Source organism: Eucyclogobius newberryi, unplaced genomic scaffold (assembly GCF_026437365.1).
Source record: "Eucyclogobius newberryi isolate DKJ021-1_F unplaced genomic scaffold, fEucNew1.0.hap1 SCAF_20, whole genome shotgun sequence".
Lineage (NCBI taxonomy): Eukaryota > Metazoa > Chordata > Actinopteri > Gobiiformes > Gobiidae > Eucyclogobius > Eucyclogobius newberryi.
This window is the reverse complement of record NW_027315835.1, coordinates 5,356,642-5,382,199: the sequence shown is the minus strand read 5'-3', so window position 1 is coordinate 5,382,199 and position 25,558 is coordinate 5,356,642. Positions and strand designations below refer to the sequence as shown.

Sequence of the window (25,558 nt, the reverse complement as noted above, 5' to 3'; positions counted from 1 at the left end):
ACCTTTTTCAACAGTTTAAACACTTATTTGACTAAATAAATGTGTTTTCAGGTGTAATTATTTATGATTTAAAGGGATTTTGTCGCTTGTTTACAATCTGGTTGCTAAGTAACAGTTGTAGAATCACCTCTATGTCATATTTGCTGGCCGTGTCGAACCAGGAAGTGACATTATAAAAGCCAAATTGGAGAAAAACAGGCACATTTTTGAATCAAATGTGGTCTAATGTGTCACATGGACTTTAAATTGTAGTTCTATGAATATCAAGTATATTGTTTATAATAAAATATACTGCAAAAAAAGTTGAGTGAAACAAAAAATAAACACATGATTGTAAAGTGAGTCATTTTTGTACAGTGCGACCAAATACAAATGTTTTAGTGAATGATTTTGGTTTATTTCAGTTTTATTGAGGAGAAAATTACCTTGTGAGGCTTTTTTTGTCTCGTAAAAGTGAATAACTGATACTTCTGGGTTACACCTCTTCAGATATTCTTCAAATATTAAATGAAGTCCATCAAAACTCGCCAAAATCGCAGTTTATGACGTCAAAATCTGTCAGAAATCGATCAATAATTTAACTTTCTGCTTCTAACGTCACATAATCATAATACAAAAATAACAAAAATACCAGTGGATTTGAAAATATCGTGTAACTTTATTTATAACAGAATACAGTTCATTCAGACGGACAACCTCTCGACCCGGTTTCCCGCGCGATGCTAACGTTAGCTTAGCTTCAGTCGGAAACACATTCTTCGAGCACTTTTTCCGACTAAAAGTCTAAACCGTTTTGTGTTGTTGTGGACTTTTGTTGGCACGGTTACCGGGACAGTGTTTTCAGAGGCATGGTTTGTTTTTTTTACCTTTAATTATGATCAGAGGTGGATAACGAGCGCTGTGGCTAACGAGTGCTGTGGCTAACGAGCGCTGTGGCTAACGAGCGCCGTTTAGTTTTGAAATCATTGCACTTTTCAGTTTGTGGCGATTGTATCTTTCAAGGCCGTTATCAATAAGATTTAGTTGTACTTTTTGTTGCGTTATTGTGTGTTTTTGTCCGTCAGATTACATCACCACTGAAAAAATTACTTAAATATTTAATCATTCGCCTCCCGCAGTTGTATTTGAACCAAATCGAGTAATTACTTCTACACATTTTTACAGTTTTAGTCGTGTTTTCCCGATTCTTTCATACATTTCCGTACTTAAAGCAGCACTGTGTAACTTTCCTCCAGCGTTAACCTTCTCTTGTCGCCACGGAGACGGCGCGTTTGGGCCGCCTCCGGGTTCAGTCACGGCTCCACTCTGCGGCGAGGCGAGCCCGCTCACGCCGGAATGCATGTTTTTCGAGGCAGTTTTATTTCATTTTTTGCAATTAAAAAACGCTATAGACGTTCAGGTTTAATGCCGCGCTGTGGAACATTTCAGCACTGGAGGTGGAGGTGTGAGCGGGAGGTGGAGACACGTGACACAGTGCAGCTTTCACTTTGACGGCGCGGTAAATGTGTAGTTTTTATATCATAACCATGAAAATGCAAACTAAATGTGCCTAAATTTACTGCTTTTTCAATGATTTCAATGTTCTTGTTTTACAGCTGACATTTTGAGGACTTTGAACCATTCGATTTAACGTAATATTTAGTTTTGAATTGTTATTTACTCCAATAACTGTCTCGTCACCTCGAACCCGATGCTAGGTACTGACGCTAGCTGTACGTTAGCGCTTTTTGTACTTAAAACCTATGGTACTCCTAAATGAGTCCTCTGCACCCACCTCCGACTTTGTTATTACCGTATTTTCTGGACTACAAGTCGCACCTTTTTCATAGTTTTGGCCGGGCTGCGACTTATACTTATATACCTATACTTATACCCTGGAGCTACTTGTATGCGATATTATTTGTTATTTTTACAACTGCATTTCATACTCCAGTGCAACTTGTGTTTTTTCTTCTCTATTATGCATTTTTTTTTGCTGGTGCGACTTATACTCCAGTGCCACTTATAGTCCGGAAAATACGGTAATCACGTGTGTTTTGAATTACTTTACCTACACGTTTGGTGGCGCTACGGTCGCCTTTAGCGGAGAGGAGATCGGAAACGTGGTCATAAGGCATTGGGTTTACGTCTTGACGAATGGGAGGAAAGACGAGAGAAGACACGCCCACTTCCGCCGCAAACCAATGGGAAAACGGATCGTCGGCGTGTACGATAGAACTCTTTTTTTTTACGCGTTTCAAAAGTTTTCGGAGCAGATCTGATTCAAACTTCTGTCGAAAAATGCGCCCGCAGTTACGCGTTTTCGCCACCGGTTGTTCGGCGATACGGGTAAACGAAAGCTTCCCATTGGTTCCCGGTCGGTCGAAGGGCGTGGCTTTCTCTTCTTACTTGATATTCAGCTCGTTCAAATTACCCAACCTTTTAAACGCAGCAGTCAGAGGCCATTTGAAGAAACATTAAATAACAAAACGACATAAATCATCCGTAAAACACACTCAAAAAGTTTGTTATGTTGGCAAAAGGTTAAAGGTTAAAGGGACTCCAGACCGGCGCCGAAACAATGACTTTCCCCCCAAAAAATGTATTCAAAACCACAATTTCTTTATTCAAATTGAACAAATGTTTTTTTTCTTTTCTCATTATGACATCTACAACAAAGTATTCACGGTCGAATCGTAACCCAATTCTCAAAAGAAACAAATCGATTCAAAATGAAGCCGTATTTTCTGCACTGGTTTGAGTTTTGGCACGAAATGTCAAAAAAAAAAACAGAAATTGTCCTTTTTTTTTCGTTTGTGGCAGTTTTAATTGTTGACAATGTCCCAAGAATGCAACGGAAATGTAGCCACGGATCGTCCAAAAAAGATCAAATTACGACTAATTTAACTAAAATAAATTTTCACTGTTGGCAAAAAAAAAAAAAAAAAAACATTTGAATAACTTTGCTTTAAAAAAAAATGACAATTGTTTCTAAACATTTGTCATTTTTGCCTAATTTGAAAACGTTGCTCTCTGTAATTTTGCCGTTTTTCCCCCCTCGCTGGTCGCTACGGAAATTTGCCCGTTTTGCGTGGAATGTTCCAGAATGTGGCATTAAACACGAGAAAAGTTACACAAAACATTGAAAATTCAATATATATACCTTTCGACGCATCACTATCCGAACAATTGCACTTTTACGACACAATAGTATAAGCGTGAGCACTACGTAAGATTGTGCGTCCGTGACGATGTCGTGGTCGTTTGGGCCGGTTCTTGTGGGCTCGGTCTGGCGCCCCTTTTGTCCCACGTTATGTGCCTTTTTATGTCTTTAAAACGCCGGCGATTTCTGAACCACCTCTTTGTAAAAACTCTGTAAAACGGCGATGTTTGTGGAACGCCCCCTTCAAACCGGGCGTCGCCATCCAGCGCCGGTTAAGACACGTGTGACCGGAACCGACGGGACCACCGGAATAAACAGAACCGACGGAACCAATGGAACCGACGGGAATCAATGGAACCGACGGGAATCAATGGAACCGACGGGAATCAATGGAATCGACGGGACCAATGGAATCGACGGGACCAATGGAACCGACGGGACCAATGGAACCGACGGGACCAATGGAACCGACGGGAATCAATGGAACCGACGGGAATCAATGGAACCGACGGGAATCAATGGAACCGACGGGACCAATGGAACCGACGGGAATCAATGGAACCGACGGGACCAATGGAACCGACGGGAATCAATGGAACCGACGGGACCAATGGAACCGACGGGAATCAATGGAACCGACGGGACCAATGGAACCGACGGGAATCAATGGAATCGACGAGACCAATGGAACCGACGGGAATCAATGGAACCGACGGGAATCAATGGAACCGACGGGACCAATGGAACCGATGGGACCAATGGAACCGACGGGAATCAATGGAACCGACGGGAATCAATGGAACCGACGGGAATCAATGGAACCGACGGGACCAATGGAACCGACGGGAATCAATGGAACCGACGGGACCAATGGAACCGACGGGAATCAATGGAACCGACGGGACCAATGGAACCGACGGGAATCAATGGAACCGACGGGACCAATGGAACCGACGGGAATCAATGGAACCGACGGGAATCAATGGAACCGACGGGAATCAATGGAACCGACGGGAATCAATGGAACCGACGGGACCAATGGAACCGACGGGACCAATGGAACCAACGGAACAAATTAACGGAACCAAATTAACGGAACCAATGGAAACAGACAGAACCAAAGCTCGGGTTCTCACCAGCTTTTACTGTTCTGGCTCTGAAGCGCGATTACATTTTATAACAGTGTTTTTGTTCATTATAAAAGTTTATTTACGCGGCTTGGAAATTATTAACATTACTACTACTAATAATAATAATAAAAACAAAATGATAATGATAAAATTATAATAAAAATAATAATAAAAATAATAGTAGTAATAATTGCTAATGAAAAAAAGTATAATGATAAAATATAATAATAGTAATAATAATAATTTTAGTATTTTTCAGATTCGAAGACTGGTCAAAAACAATTTTTTCTATTGCAAATTGAGACGTTTAAAATACAGTATCATTTAAATAACGGCTGAAATGTGTCGACTGAAAGTTTCTGGATAGAGAATATTTATGAATAATATGTGTTGAGAAAAATCTATTTTTATTATTATATTTCTATTTTGATTTAATCATTATACCACTCTGTTATTATAAAAGTTATCTTTATAGTCCGGATTACGATCAAAATATGAATACGATTATTTCTTCTTGTCGATTAATCGCTGTAGTCAAGAGGAAAATAAAGCTATAATAATCTGACTGTCAAAGTGATTGTAATGTATTTGGCTTAGGATTTTTAAATATATTTGGTCCACATTGGCTCAATATGAAAGCCTCTCCTCATACTACTACCACTACTACTACTACTACTACCACTACTACTACTACTACTACTACTACTGATGTAATTCACTTTTTATTGTATATCTTAGGAGGTTTTTCGATCAGTATATTTTTCTCTTAACTTTCATTTAATTTATGTTCAAACGTGGACAATATTGAGAAAAAGGAATATCGTGATGGTTTTTCTTGCATCATCTCGTGACAGATATTTAAACCATGTAAATATATTAAACGAACGCGTCAGAAATGTCGTAACTGAGATTCAAGTGTCGCACAGAAAGTAAACGGACCATAAAGCTAACAACAAAAGGGCAGAAATGTCACTTTTTAACAGTTTTAATAGTTCCAGTGCTAATTTTGCACGTCTCTACAACAACAATTGCAATATTATATATTTTTTAATATATATATATCCTGTACTAATGTAGATATTTTTGCACTGGCACACTGATTTTATAACTTAATTTAGTTTCTCTGTGTGAAAAAGTGCAACTCGCTGACCATTTAAACGCTTGGATTCACGAATGACCCGAGCTAAAACGACGTGTAAATGGACTTCTTCCTTTATTAGAACATTAAATATCATAAAACTGCCCATTTGACTATTGGATGGTGTGATTTCCCGGGTTTGAAGGGGGCCCTGAAGGCAACAGTCAAGTCTCCGATCGCTGTCGAACGAACTCCCGCTTCCTCCGCTTGTGTCTCCGCCCACCCCCCCCACGACGTCTTGAAGTTTGAATATTAGTCGAGTATAATACTTACAGAAAATGGTTGGCTACGTGACTGAATTTTGCGCGGAAGAAAATTGCACACCGAATAAAAAAAGCGAAAAAGGCGGAAGTTAAATGACTGCGAAAAAACCTAAAACGTCCCGCTAGCATGTCGTAGCGCGCGACGCTAACGCCCCCTTTGGATCCGAGCCCTTGCGCTTCGCACCTCGACGACGAAAAGGCCGAGGACTTCGCCGAATGTACGACTTTCTCTCGCTCGAGTTACGACTACGAAAAAACCACAAATAAACAAGCGAAATGTGGTCAAATAAACCCTGGCGGAGTCTGCGATTAATTTCCCCCCTCGCCGCGGGATCAACAAACATCTTAAAAGAATTGATAGTTTTCGGTCACGCGGGGAGGTCAGTCACCATGGCGACACGTTACACTCATACCACATAAGCTTTTGGATACAAAATGGGGGGAGCGTCCGTTATCCCGTTGTAGGTTGTTTATTTTTTTTCTCTATATAAAAAGGTAAGTGACTAGCTGCAGAAACGACAGCTGGCTAACGCTAGCCCGCGAGTTTGATGTTAGCGTAAGTTTGTAGATCAATAATTGAAGATCAATACACATTTAATGGCGCTCGCGATCAATACGAGCGCCCGTTGTCCCGTTTTAGCTGTTATTTTTGTGTCATTAACTGAAAAAAGGTTACAGTTGGCTAGCACTAGACTTGATGTTAGCCTCCACGTTTTTTGATTTTCAATAAAAAATTACAAATGGAAAAAAAAAAATAGACATTTTATGGAGTTTGTGAACGTTGTAATCCTCCGTTGTCCCGTTTTTAACTGTTTGTTTTTCAGTATAAAAAGGCAAAGGTCTGACTAGCTGATGAAACTACAGTTGGCTAACGCTAATAGATCAGTCGGCTAACGCTAGCTGGCGCGTTTAGTGTTCTTTTTGAGTGTTATTTTAGCAGAAATCAGCTCTCTTGTTCCAACTAGTATTGAAAGTCATTTAAAAAGGAAGTGAAACTGAAAATAATCACATAAACAGGACAAAGTTGGACCTTTAATGAACAGTTTTCGAGCGGTCTTGAGCTCAGAACCACATGGTGCGATTAAAGGTCGGGTATGAACGATTTGTGTTTAAAATTTGGTAAATATGGGTTTATAGTTTAGTTCTCAGGACATTGATCAGAAAGCAGACGCGCGCGCTACATAACCTCTTTAAGAAACTAGTGTTATTTTGTGTTACATTCTTTTGTCTAAAAAAAGTGTCTGTTATCATTGTCGTATAAAAATTTGCTTTGTAGCCTTTTTTTTTCTCTGTATCGAAACCGCTTCGCCCGCCCCAGTGTCGCCATGGAAATTTGACCTCCGCTGAAACGCCGCGCGATGCCCAATGAAAACTACCAATGTGTTGCTTATTTTGTGTTTTTGTCTTTTTTCTTTTTTACGCCCTCTCCAAATTGGCCGCCGCGGGGTGGGACAGTCTCTCAGCCACGGTGCGTCCCGTCCCCGGTGCGCTGTATCCGGGTGTGGATGAGTTCCCGGGACACGCGCTTGGCGTCGGAAGCCAGGCCCAGCCGGCACATGGTGTCTATGAAGAAGGTGGTCAGGTTCACCCGGCAGCCGAACTCGCTGGTGGCGTAGTCGTACGGGAACGTGTGGTGGTAGTTGTGGAAACCCTCGCCTGGGGAAAGACACGAGAGGCAGAGAGTCAGAGAGTCAGAGGGATCGAGCGACGCAAAAAACGCTCGACTCGGCGGACGGCCAGCGCGGTATTTGACACTTCGCACTAAACGCCACGCCTCTTTAAAAGGCTTTAAATTAACGCTCGAGGCGCTTCAAACCGCGCCGCGCCCCGACACGTCTGAGCTTCAGGTGCACGCTTATAGACGGTGATGCAGGCGTTCTGGTGCGATGGCCTCGAATCTGACACATTCTGGTGTTGGTTCATGTGCAATGTTCATTTTCCAAACAGATCAAAGCATAAATCAAACAAGAAACACACCAAAAACAGCAACGTTATGTGACGCCGCTAAACGCACGCTGACTAGCTTTAACGCCTAATGTTGTGTCCATTATAGTTTAGTGGTGAAACAGTGTTGTGTACATCTAAAATGATTAAAATCGGTCTGATATTCCAGGCAAAAAAAGTATCGGCACAGCTTATTGGCCATTGGATGCTTTGAAGTCTAAAATAACCGCCATAAAAACCCATGTTGTTGATATAAACGTCAGAATATACAAGAGACTTTACAAAAAAAGACGAACAACTTGACAATAACATTAATTTTGCTATATAAAAAAACAATACCGTATTTCCCGTATTTACTATAAGCCGCACATTTTTTCATACTTTAGGCCGGGGTGCGACTTATACTCCAGAGCGACTTATATGTGATATTATTCATTATTTTCACACTGACAACCACAAGAGGGCGCTCTAGGCTCTAAGCGACACAGAAAAAGAATCTGCACTTCCTCTTCCTCTGGAGTTTGTAGAGTTGTTTAGAAGTGACTCAGAGGAAGAAGAATTCAGTGTATTTAGTGATTTGGGGTAAAACTGATGCTTTGGTAAACTTGTTAGCATGTTCTTTATGCTATAGTTATCTGAATAACTGTTCATATGTTACGTTAACATACCAGACACTTACCACAGTTCTGTCTGTGCCTCATGTAGCTGAAGGTGTTAGCGTTAGCATACGTCATGTAGCTGAAGGTGTTAGCGTTAGCATACGTCATGTAGCTGAAGGTGTTAGCGTTAGCATACGTCATGTAGCTGAAGGTGTTAGCGTTAGCATACGTCATGTAGCTGAAGGTGTTAGCGTTAGCATACGTACACCTATTCACCATGTTCTCTCATCTGTTATTATTTTAAACTGCATTTACAGATGAAATGTCTGTTCTTGGTCTTGGATTTGATGAAATACATTTCTCCAAAAAATGCGACTTATACTCCAGTGCGACTTATATATGTTTTTTCTTCTCTATTATACATTTTTGGGCTGGTGCGACTTATACTCCGGAAAATACGGTAATTGATTAAACCTCTTCGATGCACAATCTAAAAAGGACACATGAGGTTTTGCTCACCTAGCGCGCTGAAGGCCACAAACTTGTTCTCGCGGGGGTTGATGCTCTTGTCGTAGGGCCGGTTCCCCCACATGTGCGCGGCGCTGTTGACGAGCCACGTGGCGTTCAGCACCACGGTGTAGCGCAGCAGGCCCGGGACGAAGTACGCCACCTGCAGGGACTCTCCCCAGAAGTACCAAGGCACCAGCGTGGGAACCAGGAAGCACATGAGCACCACGGAGGGCTTGTAGTACCTGAGGAGGAGACAAGGGGGCAGTGTGGGGTGAGTTTGTGTGTTTGTGACGGTTTAAACGACACATTTCACTAAAACGCAGTGAACACGATTATATTTCAGATTTGACTAAACATTTTTGCAAGTTTGTCCCCAGTTTGACCGTTTTTGTAAAGTTTATAATTGTACTTCCTGGTTGGACATAAGTAGAGGTGATTCCACAGCTGTTACCATCGCAACCAGACTGTAAACAAGAGCCAAACGCCACATAAATGACACAACAGTTCTGATCTGACACACAATAATACCATAAAACACCTTTATTTTGCTGAACGATGTCAGAAAAGACTGTCAGTTAAGTGTCAACTATCTGTGTTTTCAACGGCACGTCGCACGTTGATGACATCACAGAGGATTCAGCTCCACTTCCTGTCACTTTAAACTTGTCAAACTTTCCTCACAATCTGCAACTTAACAAAAGTAAAACTATGATGGATATTTACCTCCAAAAACTATTAAAAAACGACCTCAAAAGAGACTGAAATGTTGAATAATCGAGTATTAACTGATATTTACGCACTTTTAAGGTTTATTTTATGCTCCATTCACGTTTTGTGCGACGCTTGAGCCTGGACAAGACATTTACAGTCACATTTTAGCACATTCCTCATGCAATGTTACAATTAGCGCCGAGGAAACGGGCCCACGTCACCCGCCGCCGCCGTGATGTGTGCGAAAAGACAAAGTTAAAGACTAAATACTCACTTCCTCTGGAACCTAATGACGGGGTCCGCGGCGAGGTCCGTCAGCTCCAGCTTGCGGCCCTTCTCGATGACGTCGGGGTGTTTTCGCACCAGGAGCCACCCGATGTGGGAGAAGAAGAAGCCACGTCTGGCGTTGTGAGGGTCGGCGTCCGACTCGGAGTATTTGTGGTGGACTCGATGGTCCCGTGCCCACTCGTATATGTCGTTCTGGACACAGAGATTAGATATGTTTGCAGGAGATGAATGCAACAGAATATTACAAAGAAACACCTGAGATATTATCAAGGAACCAAACCAGAACTAAACCAGGTCTAAGACAGAACTGTTTGACCTACAAAAAAACAAAAACATGGACTTGTACATTAAACCAAGTCTAAACTCCATGTTTTTTTGTTTTGTTTTTTAGAACAGTCTTGACCTGGACAAAACCAACTCTAAACCTGGATTAAACCAGAACTGTTTAGTCAGTAACTAGACCAGGACTAAACCAGAGGCAAACTGGCAAACTCAGGGTCCGAACATGGTCCGAACATGGTCTGAACATGGTCTGAACATGGTCTGAACATGGTCTGAACATGGTCTGAACATGGTCTGAACATGGTCTGAACATGGTCTGAACAGGGTCTGAACAGGGTCTGAACTGGGTATGAGGCCAGGACTAAACAAGGACTAAACAAGCAAAGAAAAAGCAGGTCTTACAAGGCCAAAACCAGGTCTAAACCAGGTCTACACCAGAACTAAACCTGGTCTACAGTACCTGAAAAGTCCCGGGGAGTGGGGCACTAAACTCAACCAGGTCTGAAGCCACATCTATAAACATGGTCTCAGGTCTAAATCAAACCAGGCGAAAAACCAGGCGTAAACCCTCTGTAAACCAGGTGTAAACCAGGAGCAAACCAGGTGTAAATCAGAGGTAAACCTGGTGTAAACTAGGTATAAACCAGGTGTGAACCAGGTGTAAACTAGGCGTAAACCAGGCATAAACCAGGAGTAAACCAGGTGTAAACCCGCTGTAAATCAGGTGTAAACCAGGTGTAAACCAGGCGTAAACCAGGTGTAAACCAGGCGTAAACCAGGTGTAAACCAGGCGTAAACCAGATGTAAACCAGGCGTAAACCAGGTGTAAACCCGCTGTAAATCAGGTGTAAACCAGGCGTAAACCCGCTGTAAACCACGTGTAAACCAGGTGTAAACCTGCTGTAAACCAGGTGTAAACCAGGTGTAAACCCGCTGTAAATCAGGTGTAAACCAGGCGTAAACCAGATGTAAACCAGGTGTAAACCAGGTGTAAACCAGATGTAAACCAGGTGTAAACCAGGCGTAAACCAGATGTAAACCAGGTGTAAACCAGGTGTAAACCAGATGTAAACCAGGTGTAAACCAGGCGTAAACCAGATGTAAACCAGGTGTAAACCAGATGTAAACCAGGTGTAAACCAGGCGTAAACCAGATGTAAACCAGGTGTAAACCAGGTGTAAACCAGATGTAAACCAGGTGTAAACCAGGCGTAAACCAGATGTAAACCAGGTGTAAACCAGGCGTAAACCAAATGTAAACCAAGTGTAAACCAGCTGTAAACCAGCTGTAAACCAGGAGTAAACCAGGCATAAACCCGCTGTAAACCAGGAGTAAACCAGGTGTAAACCAGGCGTAAACTAGATGTAAACCAGATGTAAACCAGGGGTAAACCCTCTGTAAACCAGGTGTAAACCAAGAGTAAACCAGGTGTAAATCAAAGGTAAACCTGATGTAAACTAGGTATAAACCAGGTGTGAACCAGGTGTAAACTAGGCGTAAACCAGGCATAAACCAGGAGGAAACCAGGTGTAAACCCGCTGTAAATCAGGTGTGAACCAGGCGTAAACCAGGCATAAACCAGGAGTAAACCAGGTGTAAACCCGCTGTAAATCAGGTGTAAACCAGGCGTAAACCAGATGTAAACCAGGTGTAAACCAGGCGTAAACCAGGCGTAAACCCGCTGTAAACCAGGTGTAAACTAGGTGTAAACCAGGAGTAAACCAGGTGTAAACCAGATGTAAACCAGATGTAAACCAGGAGTAAACCAGATGTAAACCAGGTGTAAACCAGGAGTAAACCAGATGTAAACCAGATGTAAACCAGGTGTAAACCAGGTGACTGTGTTGTACCTGGAAAGCCATGGAGTTGGCGAATGCCAGGAAGATCCTCAGCGGGAGCGAGGCTTTGTACGACCTGTGGCTCCAGAGACGATGAGCTCCAGCCGTGATTCCCAAAGCGCTGACCATGTAACAGAACACCGCTGCACAGAGACGACGCGGTAAGAAACACTTTACAGCTTTATTACTCCACTTTCACTGCAGTAGTGACTTTTTACGACGACATACACTGGACTGAAGCGCTGGCACACGAGAATTAGCAACAACACGACGTCTGAAACTCACGGTGCAAAGTTTATTTATAGAGACATTTTAACAGAAAACATACTACTTTACAAGTGTGAAACATTAACGATGAAAACGGGTTTGAAACAAGACTTTAACCAGGTTATTCCACTGTGTTAAAGTTCTGTCTTTTATACGTTACGATTCAAATGAGGTTTATTATGAGAATAACTGTTGTTCACTTTCTGCTGATCGCTGCTAATGTGGCACAAATCACTGTGAAATATGACATAAATCAGCTTTCAGAACATAAATAACAAACAGTTTGCTGTGATACAGACGTAAAATGAACATTTAAAGCCTCATTAAATCTGACACAAACCGGCCTGTGTCTCTTTATGTCATGTAAATAATCAGACTTGACCTTTCTGCATAATCGTTCTGATCTTGTTTTACAGTAAACATATTGAACCTAAATCACTTTAATCTACACATTTTATCTCATTTTAGTCTATAATCTTTATGTCAAAAATACTAAACGATCAATTCAACGGACGACTTCTTGGAACTAGTGTCAAATGTGTAACGTTACTGTGAGAGATTAATAATTAAGATGAACAATTATTCACGATTTTTACTCAAGCTGTGAAATATAATTTAACTCTCTGTTGTTGTTTTTTAATGAATATTATTTTATTTTTTTAAGCATAAAACAACTAAAACAAACGGGGAAAGACCAGACGGAGGGAAAAACAAAACTAGAGCATGAGGAAAGAGGGCATTAAAAATATATAAATTAAATTAGTCCAGTATCTGTCAAATTTGGTAATTCTCAGGAGTAAAAAATGTCATGTTATTTCTTTATTTTTGTCCATTTTGACGGAAAAGTCCTTAATCTTCGGCGCATTTTGGAAATGTATGCAATAAATGATTGCATTAAAACCACTTAATTTTACTTCTAAAAATGGTCGAAACTATCATTTTTAAGTTATTACGATAACATTATGACATAACATAAATATGACATAACATAAATATTCCTGATTATGGCTGAACTATTTGGACACGATACTTTTGCGTTTGCGGCGCCTGCGAGCGACTTTATATAACTGCAGTTGTGTGGGACATTATGCGGTGTTTACAGCGGGAGCGGCTGCAGACAGTGGGCTGGTATGTCACGACCCACTCTCGCACAAACGGCCCATTGTTCAGCACATCTGCACGGACAAAGAGCGTTCTGACCGGCACGGCTCGTAACGTTACCTAACCGACCAGCTCGTCCACCGACCGACCCGTGTGCCGGACAAAACGTGCGACCTATATAGAACGGGACGTGCGTTTGGTCAAAGCTGAGCAGAAGTTAAAGTGACGTGTGACGGGTTTTAACATGTTCTAATGTTGACTTTATTTGGTGTATTTATACTTGTTATATGTATATATTACAGTTTCACACCGATCGAGCAGGTATTTGTGGAGAAAACTTTGAAAAATCTGTGGAAAATGACAGGAAGTGACATCACAACAGGGATGTCAGGCAAAATGTACACAAATAAACTACTCTTTTTGACTCTTTAAACATGAATTCAACAAAATAAAAGTCGCTCTCATATAATTGTGACATTAGATGAGTTTTGGCCCAGTGTTTGCTGAGTAATTTCCTACTGTGATGTCATCAATTACAAACAGGAAGTGGAATTATAAACCTAAAAAATGTACTTTTCTGTGATAGCGTTTTTATAATTTTATAGCAACATTCTAAATACATTTATCTGACTTAATTGAACCGCCCCATTTATATATTATAAATGATGTCAAAGTCTGGCATTAGCTGGCCATGTGTCAGTAACAAAAAGGTTGCAGGTTCAATTCCTCGTACAGGTTCAAATAAGTCCATATTAAAGCTTCTGCTGAATTCTGACTTAGTTTGGTGGTGTAGAAATATTTATCACAGATTTACTTTCGTTAAGTCGCAATTTGTGAAGTTTAAAAGTGTCGAGCTGATTCCCTCTGTGATGTCATCAGTGTGCGACACAGAGACAGTTTAAACCATGGTTTGACTAAATAAAGGTGTTTTATGGTCTTATTGTGTCAGATCAGAACTGTTGTGTCATTTATGTGTAGTATGGCTCTTGTTTACAGTCTGGTTGCTATGGTAACAGCTGTGGAATCACCTCTACCTGTGTCATATTTGTGCTCAAGACCAACCAGGAAGTACAATTATGAACAAAAATGGGGACAAACGGGCAAAATGTTTGGTCAAATCTGAAATATAATCGTGTTCACTGCGCTTTAGTCACATGCAATTGTCATCAAGCGTGTCGCCTTCTTTACATTGGCAGAGCAAACATATAGGACGGGGGCGGGGCGTGTTCTGGGTCAAAGGTAAACAAAACGGTCGAGCGAGTTCTCTCAAAGGGAAACTCGCGCGACTCGAAGGACCAAGTGTCGCTCGGTGTTTGATTCATGCGGCGAAAAGGATCTGCCGCGCGATTCGCCGTAGCCGCAGCTCGTTGCCACGTCGGGGGTTTTGCGCCGCCGCCTCTTCCCGCCGCGCTCCCGGGGGATTGTGGGTAACACGATCTGTAGTTTTTCCGGTCGGCTCCGCTGGGACCGGGTTTGCGTCATTAACTGCGAGTCTCAAAACGCGACACGGAGGCAGTGAGTCACCGCAGGAGCCTCAGAACGACCAAAACAGAGCGTCAAGTGAAATTAAAGGCACTCTGGCGCCTCTCGCTGGTGAAAAATAGTCACATATCTCGTAGAAATCGTGCCTGGAGGTCGGAAAACGCTCAAACGCTTCCGCTTGTCGTTTGTCTCTCTGTTGTGACACCGTTTTCCTTTTGCTCTTCAAACTTCACAGCCTTTTCAGTCGCTCCACGGCCGACTAAAAATAGCCCCGTTCGACCCGGGCGCGAGGAAATGGATTCAAAAACCCAGGGCGCCCGTTGAACTCTTGACAAAGCGTCTAATTTTCTAATTTTAGCCCCTGTGGATGTGAGCGAGGGCAGAGCGGGGGGGGGGGGGGGGGGGGGGGGGGCTACTTCACACGCCGGCGCGAGAAGTTTAACCGGTGACGAGAAAGGAACTTCTCTGGGGCCGAGGCGAGGCTTTAAACGAACCTTTCTCCGTGGAGGCTAGCGCGGGTCAAGGGACGGGTCGGATCTGCGGAGGGACGACGAAGCTCGCAGTACGAAGTGTCATGTTTTTCCGATTTAAGAGCGGTAAAAACGCACATAATTGAACAAATGGGTGAAAGTTTAAAGCGCCCCCTGCAGGCTGGAGGTCTCATTGAACTACAAATGCCATCGGGATAAATATATTGAAAATGTAGCTAACAATAAATACATAAAAATCCCAGATTAGCTCATCTTTTAAGGTCATAATTTTGTAGAAATGTAATAGATGCTTTTCTGTCAGTTAAGGATTTATCGATGCTGCAGCGACAAATATTATCAGACAAACTCAGCTTTTAGTCGTTTGTTCAAACTAAACCATTTAAAATGATGATCAATAATCACAAAAGCACTAGAGAATAATAAGAAACAACAAACACCTCTAAACATGTTATTTTTAACATAAAAGCGGATCAAAGGGCAGCGCCTGGTGGTGTCCGACTGCTCTCATTGGCTGTTGAGGCTCGTTAAGATTATAAAGTTAATCGATAACTGTGATTATTCAAGAAGAACTAGAAGAACTACTAGAAGAAGAACTAGAAGAACTTGAATAACTACTAGAAGAAGAACTAGAAGAACTACTAGAAGAAGAACTAGAAGAACTACTAGAAGAAGAACTAGAAGAACTACTAGAAGAACTAGAAGAACTATTAGAATAAGAACTAGAAGAACTACTAGAAGAAGAAATAGTAGAACTACAAGAAGAACTACAAGCAGGACTAGAAGAATTACAAGAAGAACTGGAAAACAAATTAGAAGAACTACAAGAAGAACTAGAAGACAAACGTGAAGCATTAGAAGACGAATTGGAAGAAGAACAACAAGAAGAACTAGAAAACGAACTAGATGAAGAACTAGAAGACTAATTAGATGAACTTCAAGAACACTTCTTCACGTCTCCCCGAGCTCAGACTAAACAATCGTCGTCTGCGGCCGACTCAACCGGCTGATCTGCCTGTCAAACGCCCTAAGGAGACGTCGCTTTGAATGTCTCTCCCCGCTCTTTCCCATTCCATGCCGTTCAAACGAGAGGTCTAATTTACGTTCTGTCATTTCTTCTCGGCCTTTGTCACTGTGTTTAAACTGAAACGTATTTTAGCGTCGCACAATGTAACGTCGACAGTATTGACCTGATGCAAGGTTCTCCAACTGAAATAAACATGCTTTTTTAATTTATACATGTGTGTTTTTAAATGAAAAAAGCTGAATTAATTTTCCAAACGTCCTAAATTGTCCTTGAATTTATTTAGTTTTTGTCAATGTTAAACTTTTTTAACCCTTTTCTTTTTTTTTTTTTTTACAATATGACATAAATAGGGAAATTAGGCATTCACATTTTAGTTTCAACATAACTGAAATGTGTCAAAAAGTATATTAAAATATTGCAATTAGCAGGAATATTGGAATCTTTCATTTAAAAAAGGACAATATTATGTCAATACAAAAATAGTTGCGGTTTAATCATCAGAAAAAGTGAAAAAATGTCTGTAAAATTCATATACAATTTTTAATCAACTCTTTTTTCAAACATTTTTTAAACTATAAATGACAAACACGCGATTCACATTTGGCACATCTTCTGCATCCACGTTCGATTGTTTTCTAACGCTTCGCAATCACTTCCCTGCCTCCTTTGTTAATCAGGTTAATTGCCAAACGTTCCGTCGCTCTAATTTGCTGATTGAGACGTCCATAAGCTTGTCCCTGAGCTGGTCCCGACCCCGCCCAGCGCCGCACGCACCATTACCGGATTATAACGTCTGAATTAATGAACGAAGCCAAAATCGCCGGTTCCATTTCCACCTGCTTCCTCCGTCGCTGCCACGGCCTCTTCCATCAGCCCCGGAGAAATAAAATCCATAAGCGACGGCGATAATTCACACTCATCCAGACGAACATCGGAAAAAACGGGGCATTTTGGACACAAACGCATCACCTAAACGTCCATTAGTTTATTGTCCGCGTCATTTTGGACTTTTTTTACTGCGTCATTGCTTTGTCTTGGATGGAACGGTCGACTTATCACTTATTTGTACTTTTGTTTTCACTTTTGAGCGTTGTCAATGTGGCGAGTTATGATCTAAAGATTGGTTTGTTAATAGATAAATGTGATTATACAGATTTAATTATTATTTTAAGGAGGAAATTATAATAATCGTGACAATCTTAGAAGCAAAATATATATATATATGTGCCAAAATATCGATACATAGCAATACTAAATGTGTTGATGCAGTATCGATATCGTGGGCTGCTGTGTCGATACATTGCGATACTAAATGTGGTGATGCAGTATCGATATCGTGGGCTGCTGTATCGATACATCGTGATACTAAATCGATATCGCGGGCCGCTGTATCGATACATCGCGATACTAAATGTGGTGATGCAGTATCGATATCGTGGGCTGCTGTATCGATACATCGCGATACTAAATGTGGTGATGCAGTATCGATATCGTGGGCTGCTGTATCGATACATCGCGATATTAAATGTGGTGATGCAGTATCGATATCGTGGGCTGCTGTATCGATATATCCTGATACTAAATGTGGTGATGCAGTATCGATATCGTGGGCCGCTGTATCGATACATCACGATACTAAATGTGGTGATGCGGTATCGATATCGTGGGCTGCTGTATCGATATATCGTGATACTAAATGTGGTGATGCACTAAATGTGGTGATGCAGTATCGATATCGTGGGCTGCTGTATCGATACATCGCCGCGATTCGTTTTTGGTGTAATTTTGTGATTATTTGGTTAAGCTAGCTTTAGCCCCGTCTCACAGCGACACAAACTCAGAATCACTGAACGTGTTTTTTACAAATCGCTGAGCCGATGTTTGGCTAACGTTCCACAGAACTGGGGAAGCTTGGATAGCGATGCAGAAAGACTGGAAATCGAGCGCGTTCCTGTCCGTACACGCCGCTAAAACCGAGCTGAACGCACCGGAGAGACGGCGTCAGATATGCGCAAACGTTCTCCTCAAGTCGCTTTAACGTGAACGTCGTTTGCCGTAACTGCGTAACTGCGTTCTCAGCTGGACTCTCCTGCTTAAATAAAGGTTAAATGAATAAAAATACCGACAAAAATGAGCTGCTCGGGTCCTGAACGTGGAAGATTAGTCCGCGTTTAGTTCCAAAGCGCTCCGAAGCGTCTGGGGGACAGGGGCCGGTTGAAACGTGGCTTTAAACGACCTCAGATTAGGCCCGTGCTAAAATATACGTCGCGATACTGAACTTTTCACTGTTTTGCCGATTGAAATGTGTGTATTTCCTGACGAGTCGGTGCCAAAAGGCCTGGGGGAGCGCGACGACATAATTGTCAAACGACAGTCACGCGTCGTCCGTTAAACGTTTGGGTGGATTCCTCGTCCTCAGCACGGCTCCAATAACCGCCACAATCCGGCCTCAGTGTCTCCTGACGTACAACTCAAGGGAGCGAGGAAAGCGCCGTGCTCCCGCGTACGCTTTTAGCACGAAAAACCGAGATATTGGCGAGAAAACACGCAATAACGAGACGATAAACCCAATACGTGATGATGGCTTCAGGACCCTCAAACTTAAAGTACCGACGACGGGTTACACTAAACTGCAGTGAAAAGATAAATATATTTAGACTTTTAGCTACAAATTATACAAATATTATCCCAGAAGAGCAAATTATTGAGGTTGATCATTTTACTTCCTGGTTGTAATTGATGACATCACGCTAGGGAACGACCGCTGGGCGAAAGCGACATCTAATTATTTATTTTTTTGACTAATAAAAAGATATGAGAGTGACTTTATTTTGTTGAATTAATGTTAATTATTGAGGTTTATCGCAAATAAAAATATATGAGAGTGACTTTATTTTGTTGAATTATTGTTAATTATTGAGGTTTATCATTTTACTTCCTGGTTGTAATTGATGACATCACATTAGGGAACGACCGCTGGGCGAAAGCGACATTTGTTTCATTTGGCAACTAAAAATATATGAGAGCAGCTTTATTTTGTTGAATTCATGTTTAGAAAAGTTGTTTGTCGTGTCTAAATTCTGCATAAACTTTGACTGGAATGCGTGTCCCTGGTGTGATGTCACTTCCTGTCATTTTCTACACATTTTCTGCTCGATCGGCGTAAAACGATCATTCATATTCACAGCGTGTGCAAATGCAACAGATAAAGTCAAAATGAGAACAATCCCGAGTCGCTCCGAATCGAACCGGTGGAAACGGGGCGCGACCGTCTTGGAAACGACATTAGCAAATGTGTGGTTTGTGCGCGAGTGTTTACTGGCATCGGTTTGCACCAACAAATGACATTCAAATGCTCAGGTTACAGTCAAATCCTCCTCACCGGCTGCAGATCCCACTTCTTACCCAATAAAAAGACGCTAACATCTTTTTAATGCATTTAGATTACGATTCTGTAGCTGCAGGAGTGAAAAGTACGGACTATCTTGTTGTCTGGACTGTACACCAGGAGCAATATTCCATTAAAATCACTGAAAATGGGCAAATTTTGTGTTTGTGATCAACTATTTCACCTGTACGTTTATCTAGATGTCATCACTTAAGCTTCCTACGTTTAGCCCTACATTTATCCACCTTAAAACTATTTATTAACCGTAAAACATGGGGTTAATGACAATTTATCATCTTTTTACTTGCCCTAACTCAATTAAATAATAGCATATTGTCTGTAAGGGGCAAACAGGATTGACTAAAGAGCTTTTTATATTGTAAATCCTACTTTTTATTTCTCTTTTATAAGCCTGTATAAACATTGATGTTGTGTGGCTTGTCAAAATGGTCACAAAATTACGTACACACGTTTTTTATTGTACATTTATCTGAATTATTTACCTTAAAATTAGCCTTTATTGTGCCGTTTTGTCTTGTACAGATAGACGTTTTATGCAAACACATATGTAACGCTTAACTTTGACTTATAGACATTAAAACTGACCTTAAGTGTCAATTTCTACCATTTTATTAACACTAACCCTATATTAAAAAGAGTCACATAATGAAAAATAATGCATTTCTCTTCTATAAAGCTCCACGTGATAGAAAGTTCTTTATAATGATGTTATAATCTTATGTATTCACCGTAAAACTCACCTTAAATGTCCATTTCAGCCTGTTTAAGTCCCCTACATAAGTCCCCTACATGTCCATCTCAGTCTGTTTATGTCCCCTACATGTCATTTCAGTCTGTTTAAGTCCAATACATGTCATTTCAGCCTGTTTAAGTCCAATACATGTCATTTCAGTCTGTTTAAGTCCCTTACATGTCATTTCAGCCTGTTTAAGTCCCCTACATGTCATTTCAGCCTGTTTAAGTCCCCTACATGTCATTTCAGTCTGTTTAAGTCCCCTACATGTCCATTTCAGCCTGTTTAAGTCCCCTACATGTCATCTCAGTCTGTTTAAGTCCCCTACATGTCATTTCAGCCTGTTTAAGTCCAATACATGTCATTTCAGCCTGTTTAAGTCCAATACATGTCATTTCAGTCTGTTTAAGTCCCCTACATGTCCATTTCAGCCTGTTTAAGTCCCCTACATGTCATTTCAGTCTGTTTAAGTCCAATACATGTCATTTCAGCCTGTTTAAGTCCCCTACATGTCCATTTCAGCCTGTTTAAGTCCCCTACATGTCATTTCAGTCTGTTTAAGTCCCCTGCATGTCCATCTCAGTCTGTTTAAGTCCAATACATGTCATTTCAGTCTGTTTAAGTCCCCTACATGTCATCTCAGTATGTTTATGTCCCCTACATGTCATTTCAGTCTGTTTAAGTCCCCTACATGTCCATTTCAGCCTGTTTAAGTCCCCTACATGTCCATCTCAGCCTGTTTAAGTCCCCTACATAAGTCCCCTACATGTCCATTTCAGCCTGTTTAAGTTCCCTACATGTCCATTTCATCCTGTTTAAGTCCCCTACATGTCATTTCAGTCTGTTTAAGTCCCCTACATGTCCATTTCAGCCTGTTTAAGTCCCCTACATGTCATTTCAGTCTGTTTAAGTCCCCTACATAAGTCCCCTACATGTCCATCTCAGTCTGTTTATGTCCCCTACATGTCCATTTCAGCCTGTTTAAGGGCCCTACATGTCATTTCAGCCTGTTTAAGGGCCCTACATGTCCATCTCAGTCTGTTTAAGGGCCCTACATGTCCATCTCAGTTGCAGACGTTGATCCATGTAATATAAATACATTTTATCTCGCTTATCCACTTTAAAATGAGCCTAGAATGACCAGTTCGACCATTTCACTCGACGCAAATCGCCCCCTACATGTCATCTCAGTCTGTTTATGTCCCCTACATGTCCATCTCAGCCTGTTTAAGTCTCCTACATGTCATTTCAGTCTGTTTAAGTCTCCTACATGTCATCTCAGTCTGTTTAAGTCCCCTAGATAAGTCCCCTACATGTCCATCTCAGCCTGTTTAAGTCCCCTACATGTCATTTCAGTCTGTTTATGTCCCCTACATGTCATTTCAGCCTGTTTAAGGGCCCTACATGTCATTTCAGCCTGTTTAAGTCCCCTACATGTCATTTCAGTCTGTTTAAGAGCCCTACATGTCATCTCAGTCTGTTTAAGTCCCCTATATGTCATTTCAGTCTGTTTAAGAGCCCTACATATCATTTCAGCCTGTTTATGTCCCCTACATGTCATCTCAGTCTGTTTAAGTCCCCTACATGTCATTTCAGCCTGTTTAAGAGCCCTACATATCATTTCAGCCTGTTTAAGAGCCCTACATATCATTTCAGCCTGTTTAAGTCCCCTACATGTCATTTCAGTCTGTTTAAGTCCCCTACATGTCATCTCAGTCTGTTTAAGTCCCCTACATGTCCATCTCAGCCTGTTTATGTCCCCTACATGTCATTTCAGTCTGTTTAAGTCCCCTACATGTCATTTCAGCCTGTTTAAGTCCCCTACATGTCATTTCAGTCTGTTTAAGTCCCCTACATGTCATCTCAGTCTGTTTAAGTCCCCTACATGTCCATCTCAGCCTGTTTAAGTCCCCTACATGTCATTTCAGCCTGTTTAAGTCCCCTACATGTCATCTCAGCCTGTTTAAGGACCCTATATGTCATTTCAGTCTGTTAAAGGGCCCTACATGTCATTCCAGTCTGTTTATGTCCCCTACATGTCATCTCAGTCTGTTTAAGTCCCCTACATGTCATTTCAGTCTGTTAAAGAGCCCTACATATCATTTCAGCCTGTTTATGTCCCCTACATGTCATCTCAGTCTGTTTAAGTCCCCTACATGTCATTTCAGTCTGTTAAAGGGCCCTACATGTCATTCCAGTCTGTTTATGTCCCCTACATGTCATCTCAGCCTGTTTAAGGGCCCTACATGTCCATCTCAGTCTGTTTAAGTCCCCTACATGTCATCTCTGTCTGTTTAAGTCATGTAATTTCAGTCTGTTTATGTCCCCTACATGTCATCTCTGTCTGTTTAAGTCATGTCATTTCAGTCTGTTTAAGTCCCCTACATGTCATCTCTGTCTGTTTAAGTCATGTCATTTCAGTCTGTTTATGTCCCCTACATGTCATCTCAGCCTGTTTATGTCCCCTACATGTCATCTCAGCCTGTTTAAGGACCCTACATGTCATTTCAGTCTGTTAAAGGGCCCTACATGTCATTCCAGTCTGTTTAAGGGCCCTACATGTTCATCTCAGTTGCAGACGTTGATCCATGTAATATAAATACATTTTATCTCGCTTATCCACGTTAAAATGAGCCTAGAATGACCAGTTCGACCATTTCACTCGACGCAAATCGCCCCCCGAACACGCGCATCAGCCGTGAACGTGACTCCTACCGGACAAAACACGCCTTAACGGTCCCGTTCGCACGCTTTTCCCCCCCGCGCGCTGGGCTCGCGCGTTTGACCTACATTCCGCGCCCCGGTCTCGGTCCGCGCTGTTTGTCTTTGGGCGGACCGCGCGCGTTACTGTCGCGTGCGCCTGTTACAGTGCGGTTATGTCACACACACGCGCGCGGCGGCGGCGGCGGCGGCGGGGCCCGGTTCGCGTTAACCGTGTTTTTTTTCCCCACATACTCACTCCACAGCAGAGTCTGCGCGGACGCGGCGGGCACGAGGGACAGGCCGAACGCGGCTCCCAGGTGCAACAGGCCCATGAGGAAGATGTTCTTCCACACGATGTTGAGCGGCGGCTTGGGCCCCTCTTTCTCTTTGTACGTGGGGTCGAACACATCGTCCCGGGCGGCGGCGTCCGCGTGCGCGCTGCCGTTGGATTTGGGGTGGTTGTCCGCCACCTCTGCCTCCGTCATGTTGCTCCGGGAAAAACCGCTGCGCAGTGGGAAAAACACACGCACAGAGAGAGAGAGACGTTACAGCGGCGGCACGCGACACATCAGCGCGTCCCGGTGCGTGCGCGCGTGCGGCGGGGGGTCCGGGGAGGGGGGTGTGACACGCAAGCGAAGCGGAGGCAACAACAGACAAAATAGAAAAAATGCTAAAAAAATCAAAAAGGACTCAAATGTGCAGCGCGGGCTCTCACCTGTTTGCAAAAGAGACGCGCGTGACGCTGGGGGTCAAAACCGCGCGTGGACACGGGGCTGAAGGCGGCGGATGCGGCGGCGGAAGAGGCGAGCGCGAGACTGCAGTGGGCGCATCTGTGGAAGCTGAAGAAGTCCGGAGCGGCTCGCGGCGTGTGGACCAATGACAGCGCAGCTGCTGCGCCTCGCCGCGCGCCGCCATTGGCCGCCGCCTTATCTGCTGTTTACGCTTCTATTTTTTCTTTTTTCTTTTTTTTTTTTTTTTGCTACTTTTTTTTTTTTTTGCGCGCGTCTGATTCATTAAACCTGCCGGGACCAGGACGCACGCGCGCCTGTTATAACCGCCCGCGCGCCCGCGCGCGCTCATGTCTAGACACGTGCGCACACCGGGGCCGTGTATGGACCGTGCGCACGTCTCTGTGTCTCTGTGTCTCTGTGTCTCTTGTCTCTGTCTCTGTCTCTGTCTCTGTCTCTCTGCGATGCACGAGAAAACTGTGACATTTTGGAGACTTTTGTACAGGGGAGTGGCGCCCCCTGGCGGAGCGCGGCGGCACTGCGGCCTCATGTCATGTAACTGTGGTTCTGTGGCGGAAGAGCGCGCGCGACGGCCACAACACGTCACGTACTTTGATATTTGAGGCATTTTTAGAGCTTTTGTGCGGTGATAATAGTAGTTCTCAGACACTTACCGTAAAGGTGTTGTTTCTCCTGTAAATCTGCACGTGACAATATGCAAGGCTGGGATTGGGTTTTGCAGAGCTCCTGATCTCACGTTTTCTTCTTCTTCTTCTTTGGTGTTTTATGGTTGTTGTTGTTGTTGTTGTTGTTGTTGTTTTATGGCGGTTGGCATCCGAGTGTTGCATTACCGCCAGACTTTATTCCTCAGACTTTGTATCCAAGCGTTTACATTACCCCCAGACTCTATTCTTTATTCTTTAGACTTTATTCTTCAGACTTCATTCTTTAGACTTTATTCTTTAGACTTTATTCTCTAGACTTTCTTCTTCAGTCTTTCTTCTTCAGTCTTTATTCTTTAGACTTTATTCTTCAGAAGTCTCCGTTATATCATTTCTGTGACGGACTGGTTGAAAACGCGAGGCTGTGTGCGTCATTTAAAGGGACAGTAACTCAGTGTTTAATAACGTGCTGTGGATGTTTATGGCTAAAAGAACTACATTTTCATGGAAACGAGCAGGACGCGGCTCTTCCAGACCTAGAACATGGGGAGAAGAATAAAGTCTGAAGTATAGAGTCTGAAGTATAGAGTCTGAAGTATAGAGTCCGAAGTATAGAGTCCGAAGTATAGAGTCCGAAGTATAGAGTCCGAAGTATAGAGTCTGAAGTATAGAGTCCTAAGTATAGAGTCTGAAGTATAGGAGGTCTAAATGAAGTCTAAAGAAGTCGGAGTCGGAATCAGGTTTGTGGAGATTCAGCTCAAAGTGATGACACACTTTTTATTTTTAGTGTAATAAAATCATGATAAATAAATAAAAAAGCATTTGTTTTACACTTTTTTGTTCCAGTTTGAGCCCAGTTTAACCCTGATGTAGATTAGAGTTTGTCCTTGTTTAGACCTGGTTTAGACTTGGTTTAGACCTGGTTTAGACCTGGTTTAGACCTGGTTTAGACTTGGTTTAGACCTGGTTTTGTCCTGGTTTAGACCTGGTTCAGACCTGGTTTATCCCTGGTTCAGCCCTGGTTTAGACTTGGTTTAGACCTGGTTTTGTCCTGGTTTAGACCTGGTTTAGTCCTAGTTTAGCCCTGGTTTAGTCCTAGTTTAGACCTGGTTT

The 25,558-nt window shown here is 42.5% G+C and overlaps 1 protein-coding gene across 1 annotated transcript; it reads right to left on the bottom strand.

The window, feature by feature from the left end:
- Positions 1 to 638: 638 nt before the first annotated feature.
- Positions 639 to 23,972, bottom strand: scd (stearoyl-CoA desaturase (delta-9-desaturase)). Its single transcript, XM_072456083.1, has 6 exons — positions 23,771 to 23,972; positions 23,312 to 23,559; positions 11,858 to 11,988; positions 9,712 to 9,917; positions 8,736 to 8,968; positions 639 to 7,329 (listed from the first exon to the last, which is right to left on the bottom strand). Exons 1-6 carry the CDS (start codon positions 23,968 to 23,970, stop codon positions 7,133 to 7,135), a joined length of 1,215 nt encoding a protein of 404 aa, XP_072312184.1. The 5' UTR covers positions 23,971 to 23,972; the 3' UTR covers positions 639 to 7,132.
- Positions 23,973 to 25,558: the final 1,586 nt, after the last annotated feature.

Coding starts and splice junctions, on each gene's coding strand:
- scd (XM_072456083.1), bottom strand. CDS start 23,970: ATGGCGGCGCGCGGCGAGGCGCAGCAGCTGCGCTGTCATTGGTCCACA. Junction 11,989..23,311: donor CGCGCAGACTCTGCTGTGGA/GTGAGTATGTGG, acceptor GTCTCTGTGCAG/CGGTGTTCTGTTACATGGTC. Junction 8,969..9,711: donor GTCATTAGGTTCCAGAGGAA/GTGAGTATTTAG, acceptor TCTCCTCCTCAG/GTACTACAAGCCCTCCGTGG.